This window comes from Plodia interpunctella, chromosome 24 (genome assembly GCF_027563975.2).
Source record: "Plodia interpunctella isolate USDA-ARS_2022_Savannah chromosome 24, ilPloInte3.2, whole genome shotgun sequence".
In the NCBI taxonomy this organism is placed as follows: domain Eukaryota; kingdom Metazoa; phylum Arthropoda; class Insecta; order Lepidoptera; family Pyralidae; genus Plodia; species Plodia interpunctella.
The window spans coordinates 6,924,182-6,946,467 of NC_071317.1; the positions used below are offsets into that span (position 1 = coordinate 6,924,182).

The 22,286-nt window shown below is 40.5% G+C and overlaps 2 protein-coding genes across 3 annotated transcripts; one reads left to right on the forward strand and one right to left on the reverse strand.

Annotated features, from left to right (window-relative positions):
- The first annotated feature begins 551 nt into the window (after positions 1-551).
- On the forward strand, positions 552-10,102 carry LOC128680523 (uncharacterized protein). Of its 2 annotated transcripts, none has more exons than XM_053763736.2 (10): positions 552-812; positions 1,176-1,366; positions 1,691-1,827; positions 2,121-2,330; positions 2,429-2,620; positions 4,292-4,478; positions 4,839-4,977; positions 5,706-5,833; positions 6,184-6,294; positions 7,423-10,102. In XM_053763736.2, the coding sequence occupies exons 1-10, from the start codon at positions 632-634 to the stop codon at positions 7,534-7,536; spliced, it is 1,590 nt and encodes a 529-aa protein (XP_053619711.1). In that variant the 5' UTR covers positions 552-631; the 3' UTR covers positions 7,537-10,102. The 2 variants fall into 2 exon arrangements, with proteins under 2 accessions (XP_053619711.1, XP_053619712.1); XM_053763737.2 differs by having other exon boundaries at positions 2,432-2,620.
- LOC128680522 (serine/arginine repetitive matrix protein 2-like) lies at positions 8,367-22,170 on the reverse strand. The gene is made up of 14 exons (XM_064436789.1): positions 21,928-22,170; positions 20,577-20,746; positions 20,170-20,329; positions 19,657-19,818; positions 19,117-19,265; positions 18,261-18,357; positions 17,954-18,072; positions 17,420-17,551; positions 13,628-16,854; positions 12,146-13,445; positions 11,629-11,793; positions 11,221-11,287; positions 10,279-10,361; positions 8,367-9,983 (listed from the first exon to the last, which is right to left on the reverse strand). The coding sequence occupies exons 2-13, from the start codon at positions 20,742-20,744 to the stop codon at positions 10,330-10,332; spliced, it is 5,778 nt and encodes a 1,925-aa protein (XP_064292859.1). The 5' UTR covers positions 20,745-20,746; positions 21,928-22,170; the 3' UTR covers positions 8,367-9,983; positions 10,279-10,329.
- Between the last annotated feature and the right edge of the window lie 116 nt (positions 22,171-22,286).

Consider the following 22,286-nt stretch of genomic DNA (forward strand, 5'->3'; position numbering starts at 1 on the left):
CCACTCCTTCATATGCTCTGGATGTCGTATGAGGCGACTAAGGGATACACGAACTTAGGAGTTGAAAGTCAATAACAGCATTCCCAAGGGATCACTGCAGAATCTTCAAAATTTCAAAGTTTACTTTTGCAAACTCTAGGCCTGTAAAGATAATATCTATTCCAACACTACTAGGTACGTTTAATAAATGATTTCACTACAATCTACTAAAGGCTAGCTGTGCCCAATGGCATCAATCATGGAATATTGGAATTCTCGATAACCTTCCTCATGAACAGGGCAAATTATATGTATGTGTGACAAACAGACTGAAAAGTGAACCGTCAGAGAAAATATAAATTGAAAAGGAACATCGAAATTCAAAATTGATCCCTGTAGTAAGTAAGAAATGGAGTCTTTGTAATGATTGCCGATAGAACCACCCTAAGGACTAAGCAAGCACTACAGCCTCTGGGCTGTTGATTGTACATTTTATTTTTCTTTGCTGAAATGAAAAAAAAAATCATTCATGTCATTTCGACAGTGACGTTTATTTGGCATTTGACTTGACATACTACCTACCTACTTAGTAAATGTAAACTTTGTGAAAAAGTACTATTCGACTGATTCTGATTGTTATTTTCTCGTAAAAATGAGCGCCGAAGTCGCTCAGAATCCTAGTAGAAACTTTAAATACTCCTTTCCAACATGTAGCAACGAGGATATCCTGTTCAAACTGGAAATACCTGTAGAAATCCCTTACGCCGGCTGTACAAGAGAGCTGGTACAGAGGGTCATCAATATGTTCCATATTCCTGTATATTTGGAAGATGGTAAGGCATAATTAGGGTTTGAAAGCATTCTGGAACATGCGAATATCTCTATATTTATGTAAATTGCTTCAGGAGTGACTAGAAATAAAAAGTTAATAAAAAGTGCCTTTAATAAAAAGTTGGAATGCTTATTACCTCCCCCTTGTTACATTAATTATTTAGCCTTGTATTAGCTAGAATAGTATCACATTCTAATTAGTGTGCGTCCGAATGTTCGACTTCGACATTAAAATCCAGTTTCTTTAAAAAGTCAGCTGAAACTTGCAGACAATCAAAACTAGTTTTATTTATGCATTTATAGTCTCTAACATTTTCATAGTTTCGGTAAAACACTAATTTGAATGACTCAAGTATAAATTTCAGACTTAAATGAAAAACTAGCAGATTTTGTAACATCAGAAACAAAAAACTTCCACAATGAAAGAGATGCAAAACTGATCAACCAGTTGAAGAATAGTGAGCTGAATGTGGACGGGATTGTCAAGAACTGGGAGAGGATGTTTAAGGAGAATGTCATGGAGTTTGCAGAACAGAAGGGGACCTCCGATGAAGAGGTACTTATTTTATAAAACATTTAACACTTTAACTTCTTAAATGCATGAATTCCTAAGAATGAAAACACACAGGTGTTTTCATTCTTAGGAATTCATTTATTGTTAATGAGAATATAAGTTCTTCTTCATCTGCAACTTAGTTTTAAGTAAATTTTTGATGTCCATAAGTGATGTATATGTATGTCATTCATCTATTTTATAATAAATGCATTGACTCATCAACATATGCTATTTATATAAATTCTGACACCCAACACTTACAAGAAACATAAAGATTTACATTTCCAGTTAATATTGAGTTCATATTACGCATCTTAATTTCAGGTATTTGCAGCAGCGTATCACAAACTGGTCCACTCGCCTGCTCTGGAGACCATACTGCAAGTGGAGAATTCATACGCCAAGACAGTGTCCAGCATGCTGAAGAACATGGATGAGGATGTCCAGAAGATTACTGAGAGGTGATGCTGCTCTCATTCAACACATTGAATGTTGCCATAAATACCTAAAAATGAAAAACACATACAGTACATTTTCAGCAGTTGAAATGTCTGCAGATTTATCCTGCGAATGTTATTAATAAAATTATCTCATTATCCGCCTATAGTATAACAATTGTTGATCCATTGTCTTGATTCTCTGCTATCAACTGGGAGAATAGTAGGATGTGAATCTGGAAACCTTTGATCACAGGCCAGCACTGGGCCTTCACTGCTTCTTTATTTCTACTTAGTGAAATACTTTGCCCAACTAGACAGCAAGCGGAAATGGAAGAGAATATGCGTCTGCTGAACAGCACAGTGACAGAAGATGACATCAACGAGCTGGCGGCGCGGCACTTCGAGGAGCAGTCGCTGGTGAGCGGCCGCTGGGGCTCGCAGCTCGACGCGCTGCGGCAGACGCAGCGCAGCCAACACCGCGCCTGGCTCATGGCCAGCCTCGACCACTACTCCAACACCACCGGGTATACCAATACATTTCTTTCCATTATGCCATCATATTGTTTAATGCAATAAAAATCATTATTCTATGAAATGAGGAATGCTAAAAGTATATTCTCAGCAGCAACTCCCCGCTGAGCCCGCTGGATGCGCGGCAGCTGCAGCCGGCCGCGGCCGCGCGTCCGCCGCCGCCGCCGCCGCCGCGGCTGGAGGAGAGCTTCACCATCCACCTCGGCTCGCAGCTGAAGCAGACGCACAACGTCAGGATCGTCGCCATGGACCTGCTGGACCTCTGCAGGCTGCAGCCCGACAAGTCACTCATTTATTTATTATAAAAACTTCACACACAACTTTGCACTAGTCGCTTAAAATAAAAATCGAAAAGCCAATTATAGGTTCCCACTAATAAAAGCAAGCAATGGAAGTAAACAGTTTTTGAACATCTACAAATTTAGCACAAACTTCACCATATCCGCATTAGAGCCAAGATCCGCGGTTACATTTATATATTTTGCAATTTAAAAAACGATAATTATCTTAAAAAGAATGAATTAGATAATCGACGTCTAATGGATACAGCGCTTGAGTTTATTCTATCAAAGTCAGGATCCCTCACCAATGCAGTGCACTGCTCGCACGCAAGGGGTAGGTATTTTTGCAGTATTTTGTGGAAACAACAGGAAAATGAATAAGCGCAGTAGATCTGTACATTTTCGTAGGTACTTTAAATGAGTTAAGACCCAAGATCGACAATCAATAGTGCCTATAATAACTTTGTGCAGATAGACGATTTCAGCAATTTTACGTCGCTTTTCAAGAGGCAATAAGTGTTGCTTAATGCAAAGATCATTATAAATACTACTGTCATAAACATCTCCCGTCCGATTACACAGAAAACGAATAAATTTCTTCTGTATGCCCTCAATTCGGGATTTATATGTTTCATATTGGGGACTCCAAATTTGGGAAGCATATTCCAGATTACTCAGAACAAATATGCAATAAAGTATTTTAAGAGTTTTAATTGCGGAAAACTCTCTGGAGATTTATTATTTATTTATTATTATTTATACGCTTTATGAAGCCCAATGCGTGCATTGGGCTTCATAAAGCGTATAAATTGTAGCTAAAGCGTACCGTGGTACGCTTTAGCTACAATACTGTCAATATGTTGATTGAATATTAGCTTAGAATCGTGAAGCACTCCCAAATCTCGAATCCCTCTTTAAGTTTTTATCCTAATAATTGATAGTCGTAGATGATTGATTTACGTTTACGACTAAAAGTGACTACACTACATTTTGATGGGTTAAGGTATAGAAGATTTAATGAGCAGTTTTCTTGTAGTCTCAAAAGATCAGACTGTAAAGACTCAACATCAGTTAATGATGATGCAGTAGTAAATATTTTCATATCATCTGCAAAACACAGGATTTTTGAGTGTTTAAGGTGATGATCGATGTCGTTTATGAAGATTACAAATAACAAGGGGCCAAGAAGAGAACCTTGGGGTACGCCGCTGGGTATAGGAACCCAGCTAGATATATAGTTATTCACTACTACAGCTTGTGAGCGGTTATCAACATAAGACGCGAACCATCTTAAAGGTCACCACTAATGGCGATATCAAGAAGTTTTTGCAATAATAGTTTATGTTGAATTCTATCAAACGCTTTGCTGTAATCAGTTTAAACGACATCAACCTGATTTCCTTTATCCATTGCATCAGTAAGGTAAAAATTTAATAGCGACAAGTTGGAAACTGTGGAGCGTCTACTCAAAAACCCATGCTGTGCGGGAGTGAAAGATTGTTTAAGGGCAAGATCCTTACACGTAACATTAAAATCTCCTCTTGTCTGTCTGTATGTACGTGATCGACTAAAAAACTACATACCGGACGGATTTTTGTACGGTTTGGACTAATAGATAACTTGATTCGTGTGGAAGGTTTAGGTGTAGGATTGATCCTGACGTGCCCCCGCAGCCCCGCAGAAGACATGCGCCGCCTGCAGACCTCGCTGGGGCTGTACTCGTCGCAGCTGTCGGGCGCCGTGCTGCTGAGCGCGGGGCCGCCGGCCGCGCTGCAGCGCGCCGCCGCCGCCGCGCCCGAACACCACTTCGCGTCGCTCGATCTACAGCTCAAGGAAATCGCCGAGAAGGTTAAGGAGCCGGTCAGTCATTTTTTTTCAGCTGTAATATTATGTTAAAACGAAGACCTTTTTCATCACTTTCAGATTGTAATCTGACAGATAAAATAACTTCCTAAACAGCTTTTTTATTCTCCTCCTCTACCCCAAATTGAATTTTGATTTTTTTTATTGCTCGATAAATCTACCTTGCACAAGCACAATTTTTAACGCTATCTGCTCGATGTGTTATAAATAGACATTATTGATGTCAAAAAATTACTTAAAACTAAGTCCACCTTCAAATTCATTAATTGTATCAACCTAGTATAAGTATGGATATAAAATATAGATATAAAAAAAATCCCGTTTTCAATGTTAATTTTATTTTACATTGCACGTCAGGCGGAAAAACGCAACGAGCAGCGTTCGAAAGACGCCCGTCGCTCGCGGCACGCGCTGCAGACGGGCGACGTATTCGTGACGCGCCACAGCAACCTCGCAGACGTCCATGTCGTGTTCCACCTCGTGGCTGATGAAGACGGTAATACCTCGGCTTCAGCCCACTAAATATTAAAACTATGAATGATATTAAAATTATTTATGGAACACAACTGTTGATTACTAATTTTTTTTTTAATTTTTCATACATTAAATAATAAAGTAATTTTACAATTGTTGTAAAACTATTTGACAGCCGCCAGCGGCGACGTCAGAGTTTTCACAAAATAAATATAAATATATTAGGACAAATCACACAGATTGAGCTAGCCCCAAAGTAAGTTCGAGACTTGTGTTATGGGATACTAACTCAACGATACTATATTTTATAACAAATACATATATAGATTAACATCCAAGACCCGGGCCAATCAGAAAAAGATCATTTTTCCATCATGACCCGACCGGGGATCGAACCCGGGACCTCTCGGTTCAGTCGCTAGAACCTTACCACTGCGCCACCGAGGTCGTCAAAATAAATGAAACACGTCTTTCTTTTTTTCTTATCGAGTCATTTAGCAATGAATTGACACACAATGGTGTCAGATTTTATTCAAGTCGCTTAACCCGTCGATCCTGAGGAATCGAAACACCAAAGTCAAAAAGCGTGCCTAATAATCTTTAATCAGAACAAAGAATTGAGTAATTGATAAAACTGATGAATTAAAGTGTCACTTGAATATTTAGATACTTTTATACATTTTATTGTTTACAAAGTCGAGTACTCAACATTATTGCATTGAAAATAAATGAATATGTGTATTCTGTCAGCGCTGGCGGGCGACATCTCGTCCCGGCACGCGGTGATCCTGGGGCTGCGCAACATCCTGAAGGCGGCCTGCGCACACGACGTCACCACCATCTCCCTGCCGCTGCTGCTCAGGCACGACCTGTCGGAGGTCAGTTATTGTATTTGTAGCCGAGTTTTCTAGGCATCCGGGGCTGCGAAGCCGCGAAATCTGCGGTCGGCGAAAACATTAATTACCGTCCGCCTGACTTCCTTGGGAATACTATTGATGTCAGGACGGACAAGGTTATGTGTCCCTTAGTGGACATACAGAGTTTAATTTCATTTATTTATGTCCATAAATAATTGTGTTGAAATGTGTGTAACGCATATATTCTAGATATTTAATAAATACACGCTTTTTCTTCAACACCAAATTATATGATTTACGACATGATTTGATTTAACGCAGAATCGGATAGAAACAAAGGATATAAAAGGTATACAAACACAATTTCCCAGGAAACCACAGCGGCGTGGTGCGCGCGACGCGCGGAGCTCGTGCTGAAGTGCGTGAAGGGGTTCGTGCTCGAGGCCTTCGGGTGGGGCGGCGCTAGACCCGCCACGCTGCAGGTAATCAGGCGGCGCTAGACCCGCCACGCTGCAGGTAATCAGGCGGCGCTAGACCCGCCACGCTGCAGGTAATCAGGCGGCGCTAGACCCGCCACGCTGCAGGTAATCAGGCGGCGCTAGACCCGCCACGCTGCAGGTAATCAGGCGGCGCTAGACCCGCCACGCTGCAGGTAATCAGGCGGCGCTAGACCCGCCACGCTGCAGGTAATCAGGCGGCGCTAGACCCGCCACGCTGCAGGTAATCAGGCGGCGCTAGACCCGCCACGCTGCAGGTAATCAGGCGGCGCTAGACCCGCCACGCTGCAGGTAATCAGGCGGCGCTAGACCCGCCACGCTGCAGGTAATCAGGCGGCGCTAGACCCGCCACGCTGCAGGTAATCAGGCGGCGCTAGACCCGCCACGCTGCAGGTAATCAGGCGGCGCTAGACCCGCCACGCTGCAGGTAATCAGGCGGCGCTAGACCCGCCACGCTGCAGGTAATCAGGCGGCGCTAGACCCGCCACGCTGCAGGTAATCAGGCGGCGCTAGACCCGCCACGCTGCAGGTAATCAGGCGGCGCTAGACCCGCCACGCTGCAGGTAATCAGGCGGCGCTAGACCCGCCACGCTGCAGGTAATCAGGCGGCGCTAGACCCGCCACGCTGCAGGTAATCAGGCGGCGCTAGACCCGCCACGCTGCAGGTAATCAGGCGGCGCTAGACCCGCCACGCTGCAGGTAATCAGGCGGCGCTAGACCCGCCACGCTGCAGGTAATCAGGCGGCGCTAGACCCGCCACGCTGCAGGTAATCAGGCGGCGCTAGACCCGCCACGCTGCAGGTAATCAGGCGGCGCTAGACCCGCCACGCTGCAGGTAATCAGCCGGCGCTAGACCCGCCACGCTGCAGGTAATCAGCCGGCGCTAGACCCGCCACGCTGCAGGTAATCAGCCGGCGCTAGACCCGCCACGCTGCAGGTAATCAGCCGGCGCTAGACCCGCCACGCTGCAGGTAATCAGCCGGCGCTAGACCCGCCACGCTGCAGGTAATCACAACGGCTTCCATCCACAAGCGATATACGACAATGATTGATTCCATCCATCATCATCATCTTGATATCGGCCAAGTGTCGGTAACCGGCCATAATGTGCAGGTGGCGGCGCCCCCCAACACGCAGCCGCAGGTGTTCGCGCAGCTGGCGCAGCTGCTGCCCACCATCTTCAGAGTCTCCGCTCCGGTCAAGGCCAAACAACCCGCGGCTCAATGACGTTATTGTCGACCGTCGATGACTAAGACGAAGAGAGCTATATAAACGGCGGACGAGTGTAACCAAATGAGATAAGATTTCCAAACAACTTTCTGTCTGGCTTCTTGTGTTTGTACATCTCTTTCTTGTATGTGCGAAATGGAAGATATAACGGGGTCCATAGCATTCTTTGTCTACTGTTAGATGAGATACTAGACATAAATCTACATACCCCCGTCGTATCTTTCACGCTCATTATTTTACTAATACATAGAATTAACACATAGAAGTGTGTTGTCGTCGCGTCGCAATACCGCCTTGTGATTGGCTGACTGGCTCTCACTGCGTTTTGCAACCTCACGTTACGGCCTCTATTAGTATTTCTGAGGGATTTCAACGAGAATAAAATGTAGGTTGGTCTATTAAATATAGGATCAAAATGAAATAACTGAAATTCTATCACATATTTATTTAAAAAATTAAAACTAATCATATAATCAAAATAGCGAATTCAAACCTTATCTATATTCATTCATTTGATGCCTGTCAATATTTATATCTAAAATACGTTAAAATTGTTGCAACAACATTATTTGTCTTTTGTTCCCATTCACTAAAATATATCATCGCAATACTTGTGCTATTTGCACCACAAGGTAAAACATAATATGTACTCTATACATTATTATAATAAACATAGGAAACGTCAGACAGAATTACAAAATAATAAATTGTAAGAATAATTAAAAAATATAAACCACGACGGCCACGCACTCAAATACCCGAGACTTGTGAGACATTCGTGTTATAATTAATAAGCGATTGAAACACAACATGCTTAATATAATGAAATTGTGTACGATTTTATACCAACTGCCCAATAAGATAGTAGTTTCTGTGTGTGACTATCAAATATATTTAATCGTCTTCGCAGACTTGCGAAATCTATCCATTTTGCTTGGCAATTGGTCACAGATCCAATAACTAATACACGAATTGGCAAATTTGGGCGCACAGTGACGAAGTCATGGAATAATAACCTCAAAAAACTGAAAATGAATGAATCATAAAGAAACATATTGCCCTTCGCCTGATGTTATTATTCCAAGACCATCTCAATATTAAAATATTTTTAAGAGCCTCTGTTATGATATTATACACCAATAAGCGTCATACATTTGCTAAGTAATAAGACTAAACAAGTCAATTAATGCAAAAATATTTCAATATCATGATATCGTAATTGTTCTAAGATATGAGTCTGTTCATCATTGGAGAAATCATCACATGATTGTCTCTTATTGCACGATGAACCATAGATAAGTTACATTAAAATTGGGTATATTAAAAATTTTGGAAAATATATCCATAAAAGTTATCTTATTACAAAACAATAAACACTCCGGGAGCCCTTCACCCACGCAAAATTATAAGTTACTGACAACTAGAAAATGCCATTCAAGCACCATGAAGCACATCTTAATATGGGAGGGTAATCATTTTAGCAAATGTTAAGCTAAACACTTAGACATCGTTTTGTAGTAAGACAAGTTTATTGCGAAGCTTAAGAAAAATCTGTTATAAAATATGAATTGTTAAATTCCATTTTTATAAACATTGCTTTATGCTTTAAAGTACTTCATAAAGTTACTTTTGTACTGATAAACTAATGCTTACGCGTCAAATATAAGTTGGCATGAAGAAAATGAAATCAATAAAGAAGATTCAAAAATATCTAACTTCGAATGTAGTGTACAAGTACAGTTATAATGTTATTAGGTCCTAAACACATCAAAATCTAAAATTTTGATGCAATGCAAAGTCATCCATGTTTATTTCATACAGAAATCCGATATCAAGACTTGTCTATGTAGGAGAGAGAACATTTTGAATGCCAACTTATATTTGATAAGTAATACATTCCAATACTTAAAACAAAAAAGCGCTGAGTTGCATAAACTGTATTTGTAATGAATGCAACATAATTAGTTTTGACACTACGAACGAGTTTCTGCAACTAAGCGCAAGAAAAAAATTAATTAAATCATGATAATAATAAGAACTAAAATGGAACACAAGCTAAAGCTATCTAAAAACGATTGTACTAAAATACTTCAGTGTATTCGTGATATTTGGGAACTAAAAAATGAGAACTATAGGCTATTTGACTAAGATTTGTAAATATTTCTGTAATAGCAAATATAATAAATGAAACATGAAAATAGTAGCCAACGACAGGCTTGTAGCAAGAACTTTGTTCGTCACTACATTCCATAAATGCCAAAGGATAATAATTACATATTTTTATAATGTTCTAAACTTTAAATCTTTATACAAAGAATTCAAACCTTTATTTTCAAACATGTATCTATTTTAACATGATTTTGTGTTTAAGACCTTGTCAAGTAGCCTATTGTCTCTACCAGTAGTATGAATTTATTATCAATCTCGATAGCGCCTTTATGCACCTGAAAACAAAATGGCGGATGTTGAAATTCGAAGCGTATTTTTTTGTTTTATTTAGGTAGTATATTAATTTATATCCCACAGACAAACTATACTAATTGAATATGTATATATAAGTGAACCGTCTTTTATTTATCTACTTGCTTGCCTTCTCGGAATGATATGTGCTTTATGGAAATTTCAAGAAGATTGTTTGAACAGATACAGCGTAAAGAGGTAACAAACAAACTTACTTTCTTATTTATAATATGAGATTTATTAACATTCGCCTTAGCAGCTTCAAAATTTTCTACGCACCTTATAAAATAATTTGTACTTTGTACTGAACCAAGCGCGCCTCGGCACCTTTTACCTCTTGCCTCGTGCGTTTCTCTTCGTTTCTGAAAATTACTATTTATCAGATATATGTAGGATATTTTTATCTGAATAATTTACTATCTGATATACTGATCATAAATTAGGTACGTTAGGAAACACATTCATAATGTTAAAGAACAAATATTCAATTGCTATCATTGTTTCTGAATTTTGTCTGTTTTTTATGCAATAAAACAATATCTTCATAATTCATAAGGAAACTAGCAGGCTGGCCATGTTTCGCTCGGGTAAAAATATTATACACCTAACCCTTCTTCAGGAATCACACTATATATTGGTGAAAATCGCATGAAAATTGGAGCAGTAGTTTTTGAGTGTATCGCGAACGACAGAGAGACGTGGCAGAGCAGATAGAACCTATAAATTAATTAAATTTATTTCGCCGTTACTTAGAGGTTGTCATTTTCAAAAATAAAGAAACCACAGTCAATTTCTGAACTTATGGAAATATGTCTAAGGACGTGTCGTCGTGCATTACCGTAGATTGGCCGCGCTCGCTTGCCCAGCTCTGTGGGACATTACCAACATTACCAAACATTACTTCAGTACTGTTGTTTTATATACGGTATACAAGATAAATCCTGCATACTGGCACTGGCCTTCTTTATAGTTGATTGTTTGAAATTATTGCATAAGAAAACAAGAGACAGAAAAACGCTAGCAACGACAGACTTATCCCATGGAGGGATCTCTCCCAGATGTATTCTATAATTTATTCTCAATTCATTCAATAAGCCCAACATCTAAACTTGGCCTTCGAGTTTTACACCTGTAGGTTCCGTCACCTCCTAAAGCACGAAGACGTGATACACAGATCAAAACCTCGAAACTCGACCGAAGCAAAGCGAACAATAAACTCACCCTTGACCGGGCTCACTGCAGCCGTCTTCCTCTTGCGAGAAGCGGGCGCGGCTGCTGCACTCGCGGACTGCAACATACGTTTTAAAACAATTAGTTTATTGAGATTAATTCATACTTCGTAAATATGAAAGATGTGTGATCTCTGATCTGTATTAATTATTCACAAAAGTCACAGCCCTCGATTTAGCTCCCAATGAGTATGGTGTGTGTGATTTCAGGTGGCTTTATTCTCTTCTTCACGTTTTAATTTTTATTTATTTCGTGGTGGTAATAAATAAGTTTGAATAATATTTGGTTTATTTTCATCAAAATTCAACAATGTACTGTGAAGATTGTTTACTTATTAGAACTCGTAAGAAAATTAACTTCTTTACACTGCTACATGTGTAGACTTTTTGACAAAGTTACCTGCTTCCCGCTAGCTGACGTCCTGCCCTTCTGGTTCTTCGTTTCCTTAGCGGCAGCCACGTCACCGTTCCTCGTCTTCCTCACTTTACTGGGAACTTCTTCCTCGGACGTAGACTTCCTTTTCCTCTTCACTTCTGCTTTGCTAGCGCCGCGAGTTGGTCTTGACTATAAAAAACAAGTCTTTTAATTTATTTATTTTCTTGTAAGCCCGAATTGATTGAGTGATCGGAAAATAGTACATATAACATGTTATAGAGATCAATATTGTTAAATGAGATGGTTTCTTTAAGCGTTTCTACTCAGCAGTAGTCGTACCGAAATGCTAATAGTTTATAACTTACTCATAATTTTGAAAATTGACGTAATTTATTACGTCAATTTTCAAAAATGTCTAAGTTGTATTACTGCCGCTAGATGGTGGTAGTCGTAAGTCATGGAAAGTACAACTAAATATAAAATCTAACGCCAGTGTAACTATCAGTACATAATCTTTAAGAAATAAATATGTGTAAATTACCTCGACCTCGGGCTCAGCTTTCCTCCCCCTAGTTTTCTTCTCCTGCGCCGGTTCACTCGCTTTCCCCCTCTTTCCTCTCGGCGAGACGCTCGTATTACTCACTTGTACTTCACTCTTGTCCGCCTTTTGTCCTCTCTTTTGTGCAACTTTTTCTTTTTGTGCTGTTTCAATTTTCCTTCCCCTAGTTTGCGCAGGTTTCTGTTCCTTATCTTCGGTTTTTCGACCCCTTTTTGGAGATTCTTCATCCTCCGTCTTAGTATTTCGTCCCTTTCTTGTAGGTTTGGACTGAGATTCTTGAGTATTTCGGCCCCTTTTTGGCGACACTATATTTTCATCAGTTTTTGTATTTCGCCCCCTCCTAGTAGCAACAGATTTTTGTTCTACAACTTCAGCTTTTTTACCCCTCTTTTGTGCTACCGGTTTCACATCTTCTACTTGTTTACCCCTTCTTTGCGGTGTAACCTTTTCTTCAACAACTTTTTCTGTTTTCTTTCCCCGTTTTGGCGCTTCAGTTTCCTCTTCAACCGTATCGCTCTTTTTGCCGCGTGTGAGTCTTGCGCCTGTCTTCTTAATTTCAGCATTGACTTCAGCCTTTTTACCTCTAGTTTTGACTGGTTTGTCTTTAACACTTTCCTGTTTTTTACTTGTCTTTGGTACTTTAGTCTTTTCTACTGCGACTTCAGCAGTCTTACGATTTCTAGTCGCGCGAATAGATTCTTTAGGTGATTCAGTCTTTTGCTCAACAGATTCAGTAGGAGCCGTAGTTTTTCTTGAACGTCTTTGTTTTACCGGGATTTCCTCGGCGGTTTTTGTAGTAGAAACTTTAGCTTTGGCTGCCGGCTTCATTTTCGGCGAAGGTTTGCTCACGACTAAACTGACTTTCTTCCCTCTCGTCCTTTTTGGTGACTTGGGTTTTTCAACATCAGCCACCGACTCTATTTCAGCAAGTTTTTTTCTACGAGTGGTCCTTCTTTCTTCTTTCTTAGGACTTGGGGATTTCACTTGGTCTTTGTTAGGTTTTGGGCTCAGAACTGGGCTCTTTTTAGTGATGACTAAAGTCGCACGTTTCTTCGATGCAAAGTCGTTTTTGTTGCGAGTAGCTCTTGTGTGCTTTGGTGATATAATTATTGTTTTCTTTGGTGAAACTTGTGCTTTTTTCGGTGATACCAGAGCAGACACCTTGCCGCGTGTCTTTTTGGGTGACGTAACAACTATTTTCACTTGCGGTGTATCTGCCTTCGCCTTTGTACTACGTCTTGATGTTTGTAATATTGGTGCTTCGACTACTGTTGTCGTGAACCTAAAATAGATGAGAAATATGATTATTGTGTGTACAATTTCTAATGAAGATAAGATGCGACACGTCGCTGGATTGTAAAGGGTAATTTTTAAAACGATATGCATTTATTTATGCAATAAGTTAACACTAAAACAAATTGAACAACGAAGAAAAGATGTAAGGAAACAGTGTAGCATACTAACCCTTGTGAATTATCCAGAGCTATGGGCGATACTCTGCCTAACTCCGCCATCACGACTGTAGCCTTCCCCTTCACCGGTGTAGAATGAACCAACGCACGTTTCTTTATCGGCAACAATCTTCCAGAGTTTATGCCACTAGTGCTTGCCGCATTTGAACCACGAGAAACTCGAGAATTTTCCCTTGAATCCACCAACGAACGCTTTTTTATAGGCAAAGTATGCGCACTATAATTCTCAGCGGTGGACCTTTTCCTTGGATTATCTGCTATAGTGCTGTTCCGAACGCGAGAAGTACGAATAGGAGCATGCCCTTCCACAGTGTCTGTGGCCAATTTCAACAATTCGCGATTTTTTTTCTGGATACGTTTCTCCAACTCTTTTTGAATCCATTCTTCTGGTTTTGCTATTATCTCATCTATGGAAACGTGTAAGGAGCGCCGACGAATTTTACGTGGCTTCGCGTTCTTTTTAGTGAAAGTTCTAGAATATACTGCTTTGATGGACGGCTTGCCGATTAGCCGATCGAATAGGACTTCGCTGTCCCTATAAGAATGATTGGATTCGTTGAATAACTCCTCGATTCCGCTGACATCAGCCGCATTTTCTCGCTGTTTCTCTTGTCTGAACATTTTCTTCACGCCCCGCACATCGCTCAAGTCATTTCGCGGCGAATTCTTTCGTAAAAGCTTTTTAACGCCCGATACATTACGCAGATCATTCACGGGACTGCTCGGTACGAATAGCTGTTTCACGCCTCTAACATCTCTCAGATCATTTTTAAGAGATTTCCTCTTCTTCTGCGATTGAAACAGGGACTTCACTCCAGTCACCCGCCGCAAATCATTCTTAGGCGACGCCACAAATACTTCTTTAACTCTGACATCACTCAGTCGATTCTTCGGAGACCTCGCGAATACATTTTTTACCCCGGACACGCGAGTCAAATCATTCTTAACAGAGCGTCGCGCGCGCGGTGTTCTTAACAACCCTTTAACGCCTTTGACGTTACGCAAATCATTTTCTGGAGTGTCTTTTCTGAATAATCTTTTGATGCCTGTCAAATTGGGACTGTTATTGGGAGTTCCCAGAGGACTGACGAACACTTCAGGCGTATAAGAATCACTTTCATTCAATATAGAGTTGTCAGGCGTCCGTCCTAACGCGACTGTGTTTCTCGTCGGCCTCTTAACTGACACCATGTCATCATCATCAAATAATTGCTTGCGCGAGAATTCTGTCATGCTTTGTGACAATTTTCGCTTCACTGGACTGTTGAATAGCTGTTTGACAATATCAGATTCGTTCAAATCGTCAATTATGGATCGTTTCGACTGCGGTTTCTTAGCCGTTGAGTGTTTATTTTTAACCGCTTCTTGCACTAACTTCACGCCACTTTTCGGCGTGACAATGTCCTCTTCTGGCGGTGGCGCGCTTTCCACAGTCTCATCGGATTCTCTGCTCAATCTCGAAGCAGTTTTTCTCGCGCCAAAGTTAAAAGATTTAGATTTGAGCGACACGCGACCTTTCTTAGACTTCGGAAGTATTCCTCCAATCGTCTTTCTTTTCAGCAACGCTTTTCCTTTTTTCGTTGACCTTAGCGAGGTCAATGAACTCTGGCTAGAATTTAGAAGACTCTGTATACTCAAAACTGGAGTACCAACTTCCACTGGGCTGTGTCTATTCTCAGGGGTACTAAATCCATCATTTGTGGGACTAATAGATAATTTACTACGAGTTGGACGGACACTTGTGCTAGCTTTGGGGCTTATTGTAGGAGACTTGAAGCTTTGAGATTTGGTCTTGCGAGTCCTATTAGCAGAAGTCGACTTCGGACTTAATATAGGTGAATTTGGACTCCCTAAGGATCTGGTCCTACGATTCGAAGTCTTTGACTTTTGGCTTGGTACAGGCGACCTCGAACCCATAGATTTAGTCTTGCGAGTTACACTTATATTAGTCTTAGGGCTTAGTATCGGTGATTTAGGGCTTACAGACTTAGTCTTGCGTGTTTCTAGGCTTACATTAGACTTGGGGCTTGTAATAGGCGATTTAGTAGACTTGGACCCGCCAGAATTGTTCGACTTCGGACTTGAGTCACTCGATGGAGATTTCCTCATAGATACGCTTATAGTCTTTGGACTTATTATAGGAGATTTCGAAATCGAAGTAGATTTTGTAGCCCTGCTAGCTCGTTTAGAAGATTTCGGGGAATCGTCGTCAGAAACGGTTGAAATAAGCAGTAAATCACTATCATTTATTCTCGAGCGACTGCGCGAAGCGCGGGATACTCTCGTACTATTAACCGATATATGTCTCTGAGTATTTTCTGGTGTAGACAAAGATTTAGATCTTCTAGAAGAGCCACGTGATACTTGAGAAGTGTTTTTAGAGTTATTAGTGGATATATTAGGGCTGGACAGAGATCTTTTCGAACCCCTTGTTTTCTTAGCGATGTAAGGAGTACTGGAAGTGAGCAATGATGGATCTATAGTGGATCTAGTTTTTCTCCCAGTACTGTTCTGTGGCGTGCCAAATGTGTCAGTGCTTTTCGTTGACCTCATAGAGTTGTACACGGAACTTCCCGATTGATTCGAATCGACTGATACTAAATCGACTATGGAATAAGATTCAATGTTATTCTGAAGCGATTGCGGACTCAATGTGCGAGTTTTGTACGCAGATGCGATTGTGTTGTAACTGTCGTCTGATAGAGATTTTGTCGTTCTTTGGGAATAGCGGGAATTCCCAGGAGATTCCAAAGCCTTTTGGACGATCTCGCTCACTCTTGACGATTTTCTCGGCTTTGATGTCTCAGGGGTCAACGTCCGAATGGAAGTTTGAGGTTCAGATATGGAAGTGCCCAATGTTCTTTCGAGTATTTTGCTGCTTCGAGAATGAATGGATTTTCTTGGGGACGGCGATGGGGAGTTTACACTAGAGTCGTAGTGTAGAGTAACGTCTGTGTCTGATTGGCTGTTTTTTGTGACGTCACTGAGTAAGAACACGTCTTGAGATTGCTCGCTCTCGAGATTGCTGAGGTCAAATTTGATGGACTCTGTCTTGCGAGCTGATTTCTTTGGGTCTTTGAGCGCGGATTTTTTGGGGGAAGGTAAAAGCGGGGAGCGCTGGGAGGAGCGTTGGGAGGAGCGGGAGGAGAGGGCGGGGGAGTAGTATGTGTTGTCGGAGGACTGAGAGAGATTACAATCGCTCAGTTCTACTAGCGCCACCTGAAACAATGATATCTTGAGTAATATTGAAATCTTATGTTTTTATGTAATAAAATAAAAAATTACATCACATCAGACTAGAAACTAGGTGATGCCCGCTACTTCGTTTACGTGGCCGAACAATTTTTGGTAAGGATTTCCTATAGTTTAGCTGTACCATCATTATTTTCCATCCGGTGTTCCAGATCTTCGATTTTTATATCTTAACAGAAAATGCTCATCAGGCTAAACAACTTTTGTTATGGCGTAATTTCTATATTTGCTATATTTTAGATATACCATCATTGCCCAGGCTTAATAGCTATATAACAAAAAAGTTTCATTCAAATCCGTCCAGTAGTTCCGAAGATTAGCGTGTACAAACAGACATACAAATAGTTTTTTTTTCATATTCTTTCTCTGTTACTATGACTCTATCTCCTAATTTCGTTTTTATGTAAATATATTCAATGTACAGGATTCTTTTTCTACTGTTTTATTATATGTATTGATGTTCGCCACGTGATCGAACAAAACAAGAGCGAAAAGCAGAGATAAAATATCTCCTTGATAAATTGAAACTCACGTCATTGGTGACATTCTGCGCACGAGACGGTCTTCCCCTGGATCTTCTTCCCGAATTGGAGAGTGATGTCAGCGACGTGGCCGGGGTGGATTGTGACGTCACAGTCGAAGTGCGAGACAGCGGCCGCGGCGTCTGGATTAAAAATAAATGTTGAGGCTTAAGGTCTGTTTCACCACTTTTTGATTAAACATCATAAGTAGCCTGTCACACTTCAGCTCTCCATCTCCACAACAAATAGAAAATAGGAAAAAACATGTAAAATAATAGTATGGATTGGAAGAACATATTGCTGAAAATTAAGTATTATTTATCTCTAATCTTTGTGTGTTCCTGGCTGCGTTCGGCGCTGTGACGCCACGAAGCGATGGGTCAGAGTAGATAATAGTCTTAAAATTTGGTTTTACAACCGGCCGCCTGCCTGACGTCAACCATCCTTAGAAATGTTATTATTACAGCTACTTAGGCTATGATTCCCTTGGCTGCCTTACAATGCAATATGACTTAAAATGAAGTATTCAATATTGCAACAATTACGGTAGCGGGTGACACACGAGGCGTGCGCTTCTTGACGACGAGAGTGGGCTGACCCGGACTCGCGCACTTCTTGGGCGTGTGCCGCGTCATCAGCAAGATGGCGGCTTGCTTCGTGTGGTCTGCGGGGATACGACACAAATATTACTAATGACGAACTAGCTTGTTAGTATCCAATAATAGAACAAGGTTGAGAATAGGGTGGAACAGAATAAAATAGAACGCTTTAAATATTGAAATTTGACAAACATTGGGACAGGAGAAACCAAATAAAAACTAGTATAATGTTAATTGATTGGTAGATACTGACCGACGAGGGCGGGCGCGGGCAGCTTGCGCGGTCGCTTGCGGGACTCGATCCACAGAATGGCCTTGGTGGCGCTCGGCCGCGGCTGCTCCGGGGCTAGCTGTTGTTATTGTTCATTGTGACTATACTGATTCACTCATGTTCAAAACGATTGCCGCGACCATCTATTCCGACTTCCAAAAGAAAAAAACTAAAACAGCACTACTATTGATTTGAAATTTTCGATATGTTTTATTTAATGTCTTTAAACGAAAATAAACATTCATTCGATAGTTTTCATTCCTTGACTTTCCAGAAAATCTCCGGAAACTCTCTGGGGAAAAATACATGGGATGAAATCCAGAATCCAGAGGACGTCGTCCCATGATCCGACCTGATTCGCTCGACACTGAAAATCAAAGTCGACGCCATTCGACCGACAGAATATAGATCCGAATGATACAAAACGTAGTGCATAAGGAGTCCCATAAAGGTCACGACCCTCAGCAATGAGGATACTATGCGAACAGGACACTACACTGCAAGTATTTTTTGACGCAAAGTAGTAAGTAGTAATTTTTTTCTCATGAGTCGTAACATGTAACTATCTTCACAATTCTTATAGCTAAATTTTGTTATAAAAAATCTTAAAGTGTGATTTAAACCAATATTGGAATTATTACAGGATACTTCCTAACTAAAGTAAAAGAACACACTAATTAGGCCACCGTCTTTGGTTTAGTCAACTGTGAATCCATTGTGTAATGGAAAGCTATCTAGTGTCTTCTTTATTTATCATAATATTTCTTCTTTTGTACTAAGAATTAACAGAAATTGATAAAATGTGGTGTTATAAAATGGTGGAGTTAGTGTGAATTACCTGTAAACTAGCATTCCTCTGGCTAGGTCTCCCTCCGGACTTGCGAATGGACTCAGGTTCACTACTCACAGACGAGTCCAGCTCGCTGTCATTGTTGGAAGACCGGGAACGTTTGTTGGATGCATTCTGTCGGACTGGTGTTGCTTGACCTGGTAATAATAACTCGTAATTCTTAATATCGATTAGTCATTTCTGACAGCATAGTTATATTTTTTGTAATTAATGTGCCTATATCAGATTACTAATTTCTTGTGTGATAATTAAGTAGTAACATGATTTTTATACAAACCTTAATACTTCATTAGTCATTTAGGGAGGTAGATTTTTCAACAAAAAAGTAGTCTATATTTGAACAGGGTTTTTAACGACATGCGTTTTAAATTTCAACAAAATCAGTCCAGCGATTTAACTACAGACAGACTTTCGTATTTAAAATTTTAGTATAGATGTATGGATATAAGTAGTAGGAATGTGGAGGCAATTCAATGTTTCTTTCTGTATAGGTCGTGGAGTAGAGAGAGATAGTAGAGAGTGTCAGACCGTGTTCGGGGCGTCGCTGCGGCTGCACGACGGCCACCTGTCGCGCGGGCGCAGTCGCGGGCGCGGACACGCGCGCATGCGCGAGGTTGCGTCGCGCGCACGCGGCGCTGCGTCGGCGCGGGCTGCGCGTGCGCGTGCGCGTGCGCTCCGGCAGCCACAGGGCTGCGGACGGACACTGTTACTAACTCTCATTCGCGACTCATGTAGCACTTTTCGTGTCATATTCCACATTGAATCTACGAAATTTCGTTTCGGAACGACCGCTGCTTAAAAAAATACTAAAAAAACTCATTTGAACAATGTCAGGCCTAAGAGCGAGTAAAATGGTCAACGATAACAAAAAACTGAGTTAAATCATAACCAAGATTTTATAGATCTTTCTTCTCAAAACTCAAAAACAGCACAAATTTAAACCAAATTTCTTAAGGGTAATCTGAAACTATACTGAGTATGCCCAATACGCATCTATGTCACAACTAGTAACAGGTTGGTGTGTAACATAGGCCAACCCACCAGGCTGCGGTGCGAGGGGCCTGTCAGCGTGCGGGTCGCTGTAGTCCCAGCGCAGCGCGCGGCCGCCGATGCCGATGGTGTCGCCGTGTCTCAGCGCAGCCACGCTCACCGCACTGCCGTTCACCAACGTCTCGCCGGTACTCACATTACGGACTACCGTCTGTAAAGATATCTTCATGTAAAAAGCTCAACTTATAAAATATCAAGCTTTTGTAGAGGTTATTTATTTATTTTATTTCACACTAAGTAGTTAACTAAACTGAGTTTGCCTCTAACATTGTTCACAAAACTGTTAAAGAATTACTTATGTAGCAATTTATTTTTTGGTGTAGAAATGAATAACCTATCTGTGATAAAATGATACAAAAACAATAACTTTCAATTATTTTTCAAGGTAGGTAGCCTACCTGATTAGCATGAACCACAACTGTGGCATGATGTGGGCTGACAGTAGGCAGCATGATACGGATGTCGCATGCGGGGTCGCTGCCCAGCGTCGCGAGTCCCTCTGGCAGCGGGTAGCGCTTCACGTCGCGCCCCAGACGGTCCAGCACCACTAGCTGGCCGCCTGACATTGCTGATGAGATAAAATTATTTTTAAAAAATAATAGATAAAAATTTGCTGTTTGCTCAATGAAGAATTATGTAGAATTTAATGTGCTATATTTAAACAATTCTAAAATATTCATATGCATATACCTATAAACATTTTGCAGTAAAAAAACAAGGGGAAAAGACAAGACCAAACTAATGCTAACTACATCCATTCTATGATATTCCTACCGGATTTATTTCGTGTGTAACAACTTGGTTCAACATATTGCATCATTCTACAGATTCTAGTTAACTCACAAGATACCAAAAAATATTATTGACTGAGCGAGCAAAGCGAGTGAGGTCTCCGTTTCAGCTTGGCCAAAAGTGCTTTAGTATGGCTGTGTGTTCTCCTCTAGAGGTCGCATCTCTAAACCGATTCCCGTGAATTTTTCGGAGCAGGTTCGAAAAACTTATGCACTTTTAGAATTTTTTTGAAAATGACGGAGTTGGCACAAATGGCCTAAGCGCCTTTGGAATTGATGGCTCTTACGACTATTTTGTGTTTGTAGTTACAACGAAATAACAAAGGAATTTCATTTTCTATTATGACATACACATAAGACATAATAGACGGATATTTTCATCAGCGTTGTCAAAAGATGTCCAGTTCGTTTACAAAGAGATAATGTAATGACTGATTGACTTGAGCGTCTAGAGTTCGAATCCCGCTGGAAGGCGACCTCTTTTTAGTTCACAATAGGTATTTTTATTTTTACGAACGCCATTTCGAAGTTATTTTAAAAATTTTTTTCTTACTTTTTACTCGAGGCAAAAATACATTTTTTGTATGTATGTTTGTTTGTTTGTGACGTAATAACTTTCTAACCGTTGGTCTGATTTTGATGAAATTTAAACGGTCAATAGATTTTTAAGTTCGTGGGGTATCAAAATCGGTTAAGTCGTTTTCGAAATATTCACAATTTTGAAAAATCTCATCAAAATTTATTGTATTCGCGAGATCTACGTTCGCGGCGACACTAGTCATTTCCCGCCACTTTGTGAAACAAGGTTATGTTGTTTTGATCGAGTTCTGATATACGATATGTGACGATGCTATCAGCCTGTTATCAACTTTTACACAAATAACATACATAACATTGTAAATTTATCTACATAAATTATCAATAATGCTAAAGTTATAAAAAAAATGCTTTTACTCACTGTTGTCAAGTCTTCCTTCAAGGTTCGAAAATTAATGTCCAAAACATACTCAGAAATATACTGAAATATTACAGAATCTCACTTCCATAAAATAGCACAACACATAATGATTAAGTACATAAAAATAATTTTTACTATAACATTAATTAAATCACAAATTCACAAACAAGATCTTAATCAATCAAACGAAAACGAACGAACAAAAAATATCATGGCGTCGCTATTTTTGGCAGTGTATCCAACATTATAAAAAAACCATACAAACAAAATGGCAGCGATAGGGAGAGAGGTAGGTATAGTCGACTCAACTCAAATCGAGCAAGAACCATAGATTATAATCATATTAGTGTAAGAACTAC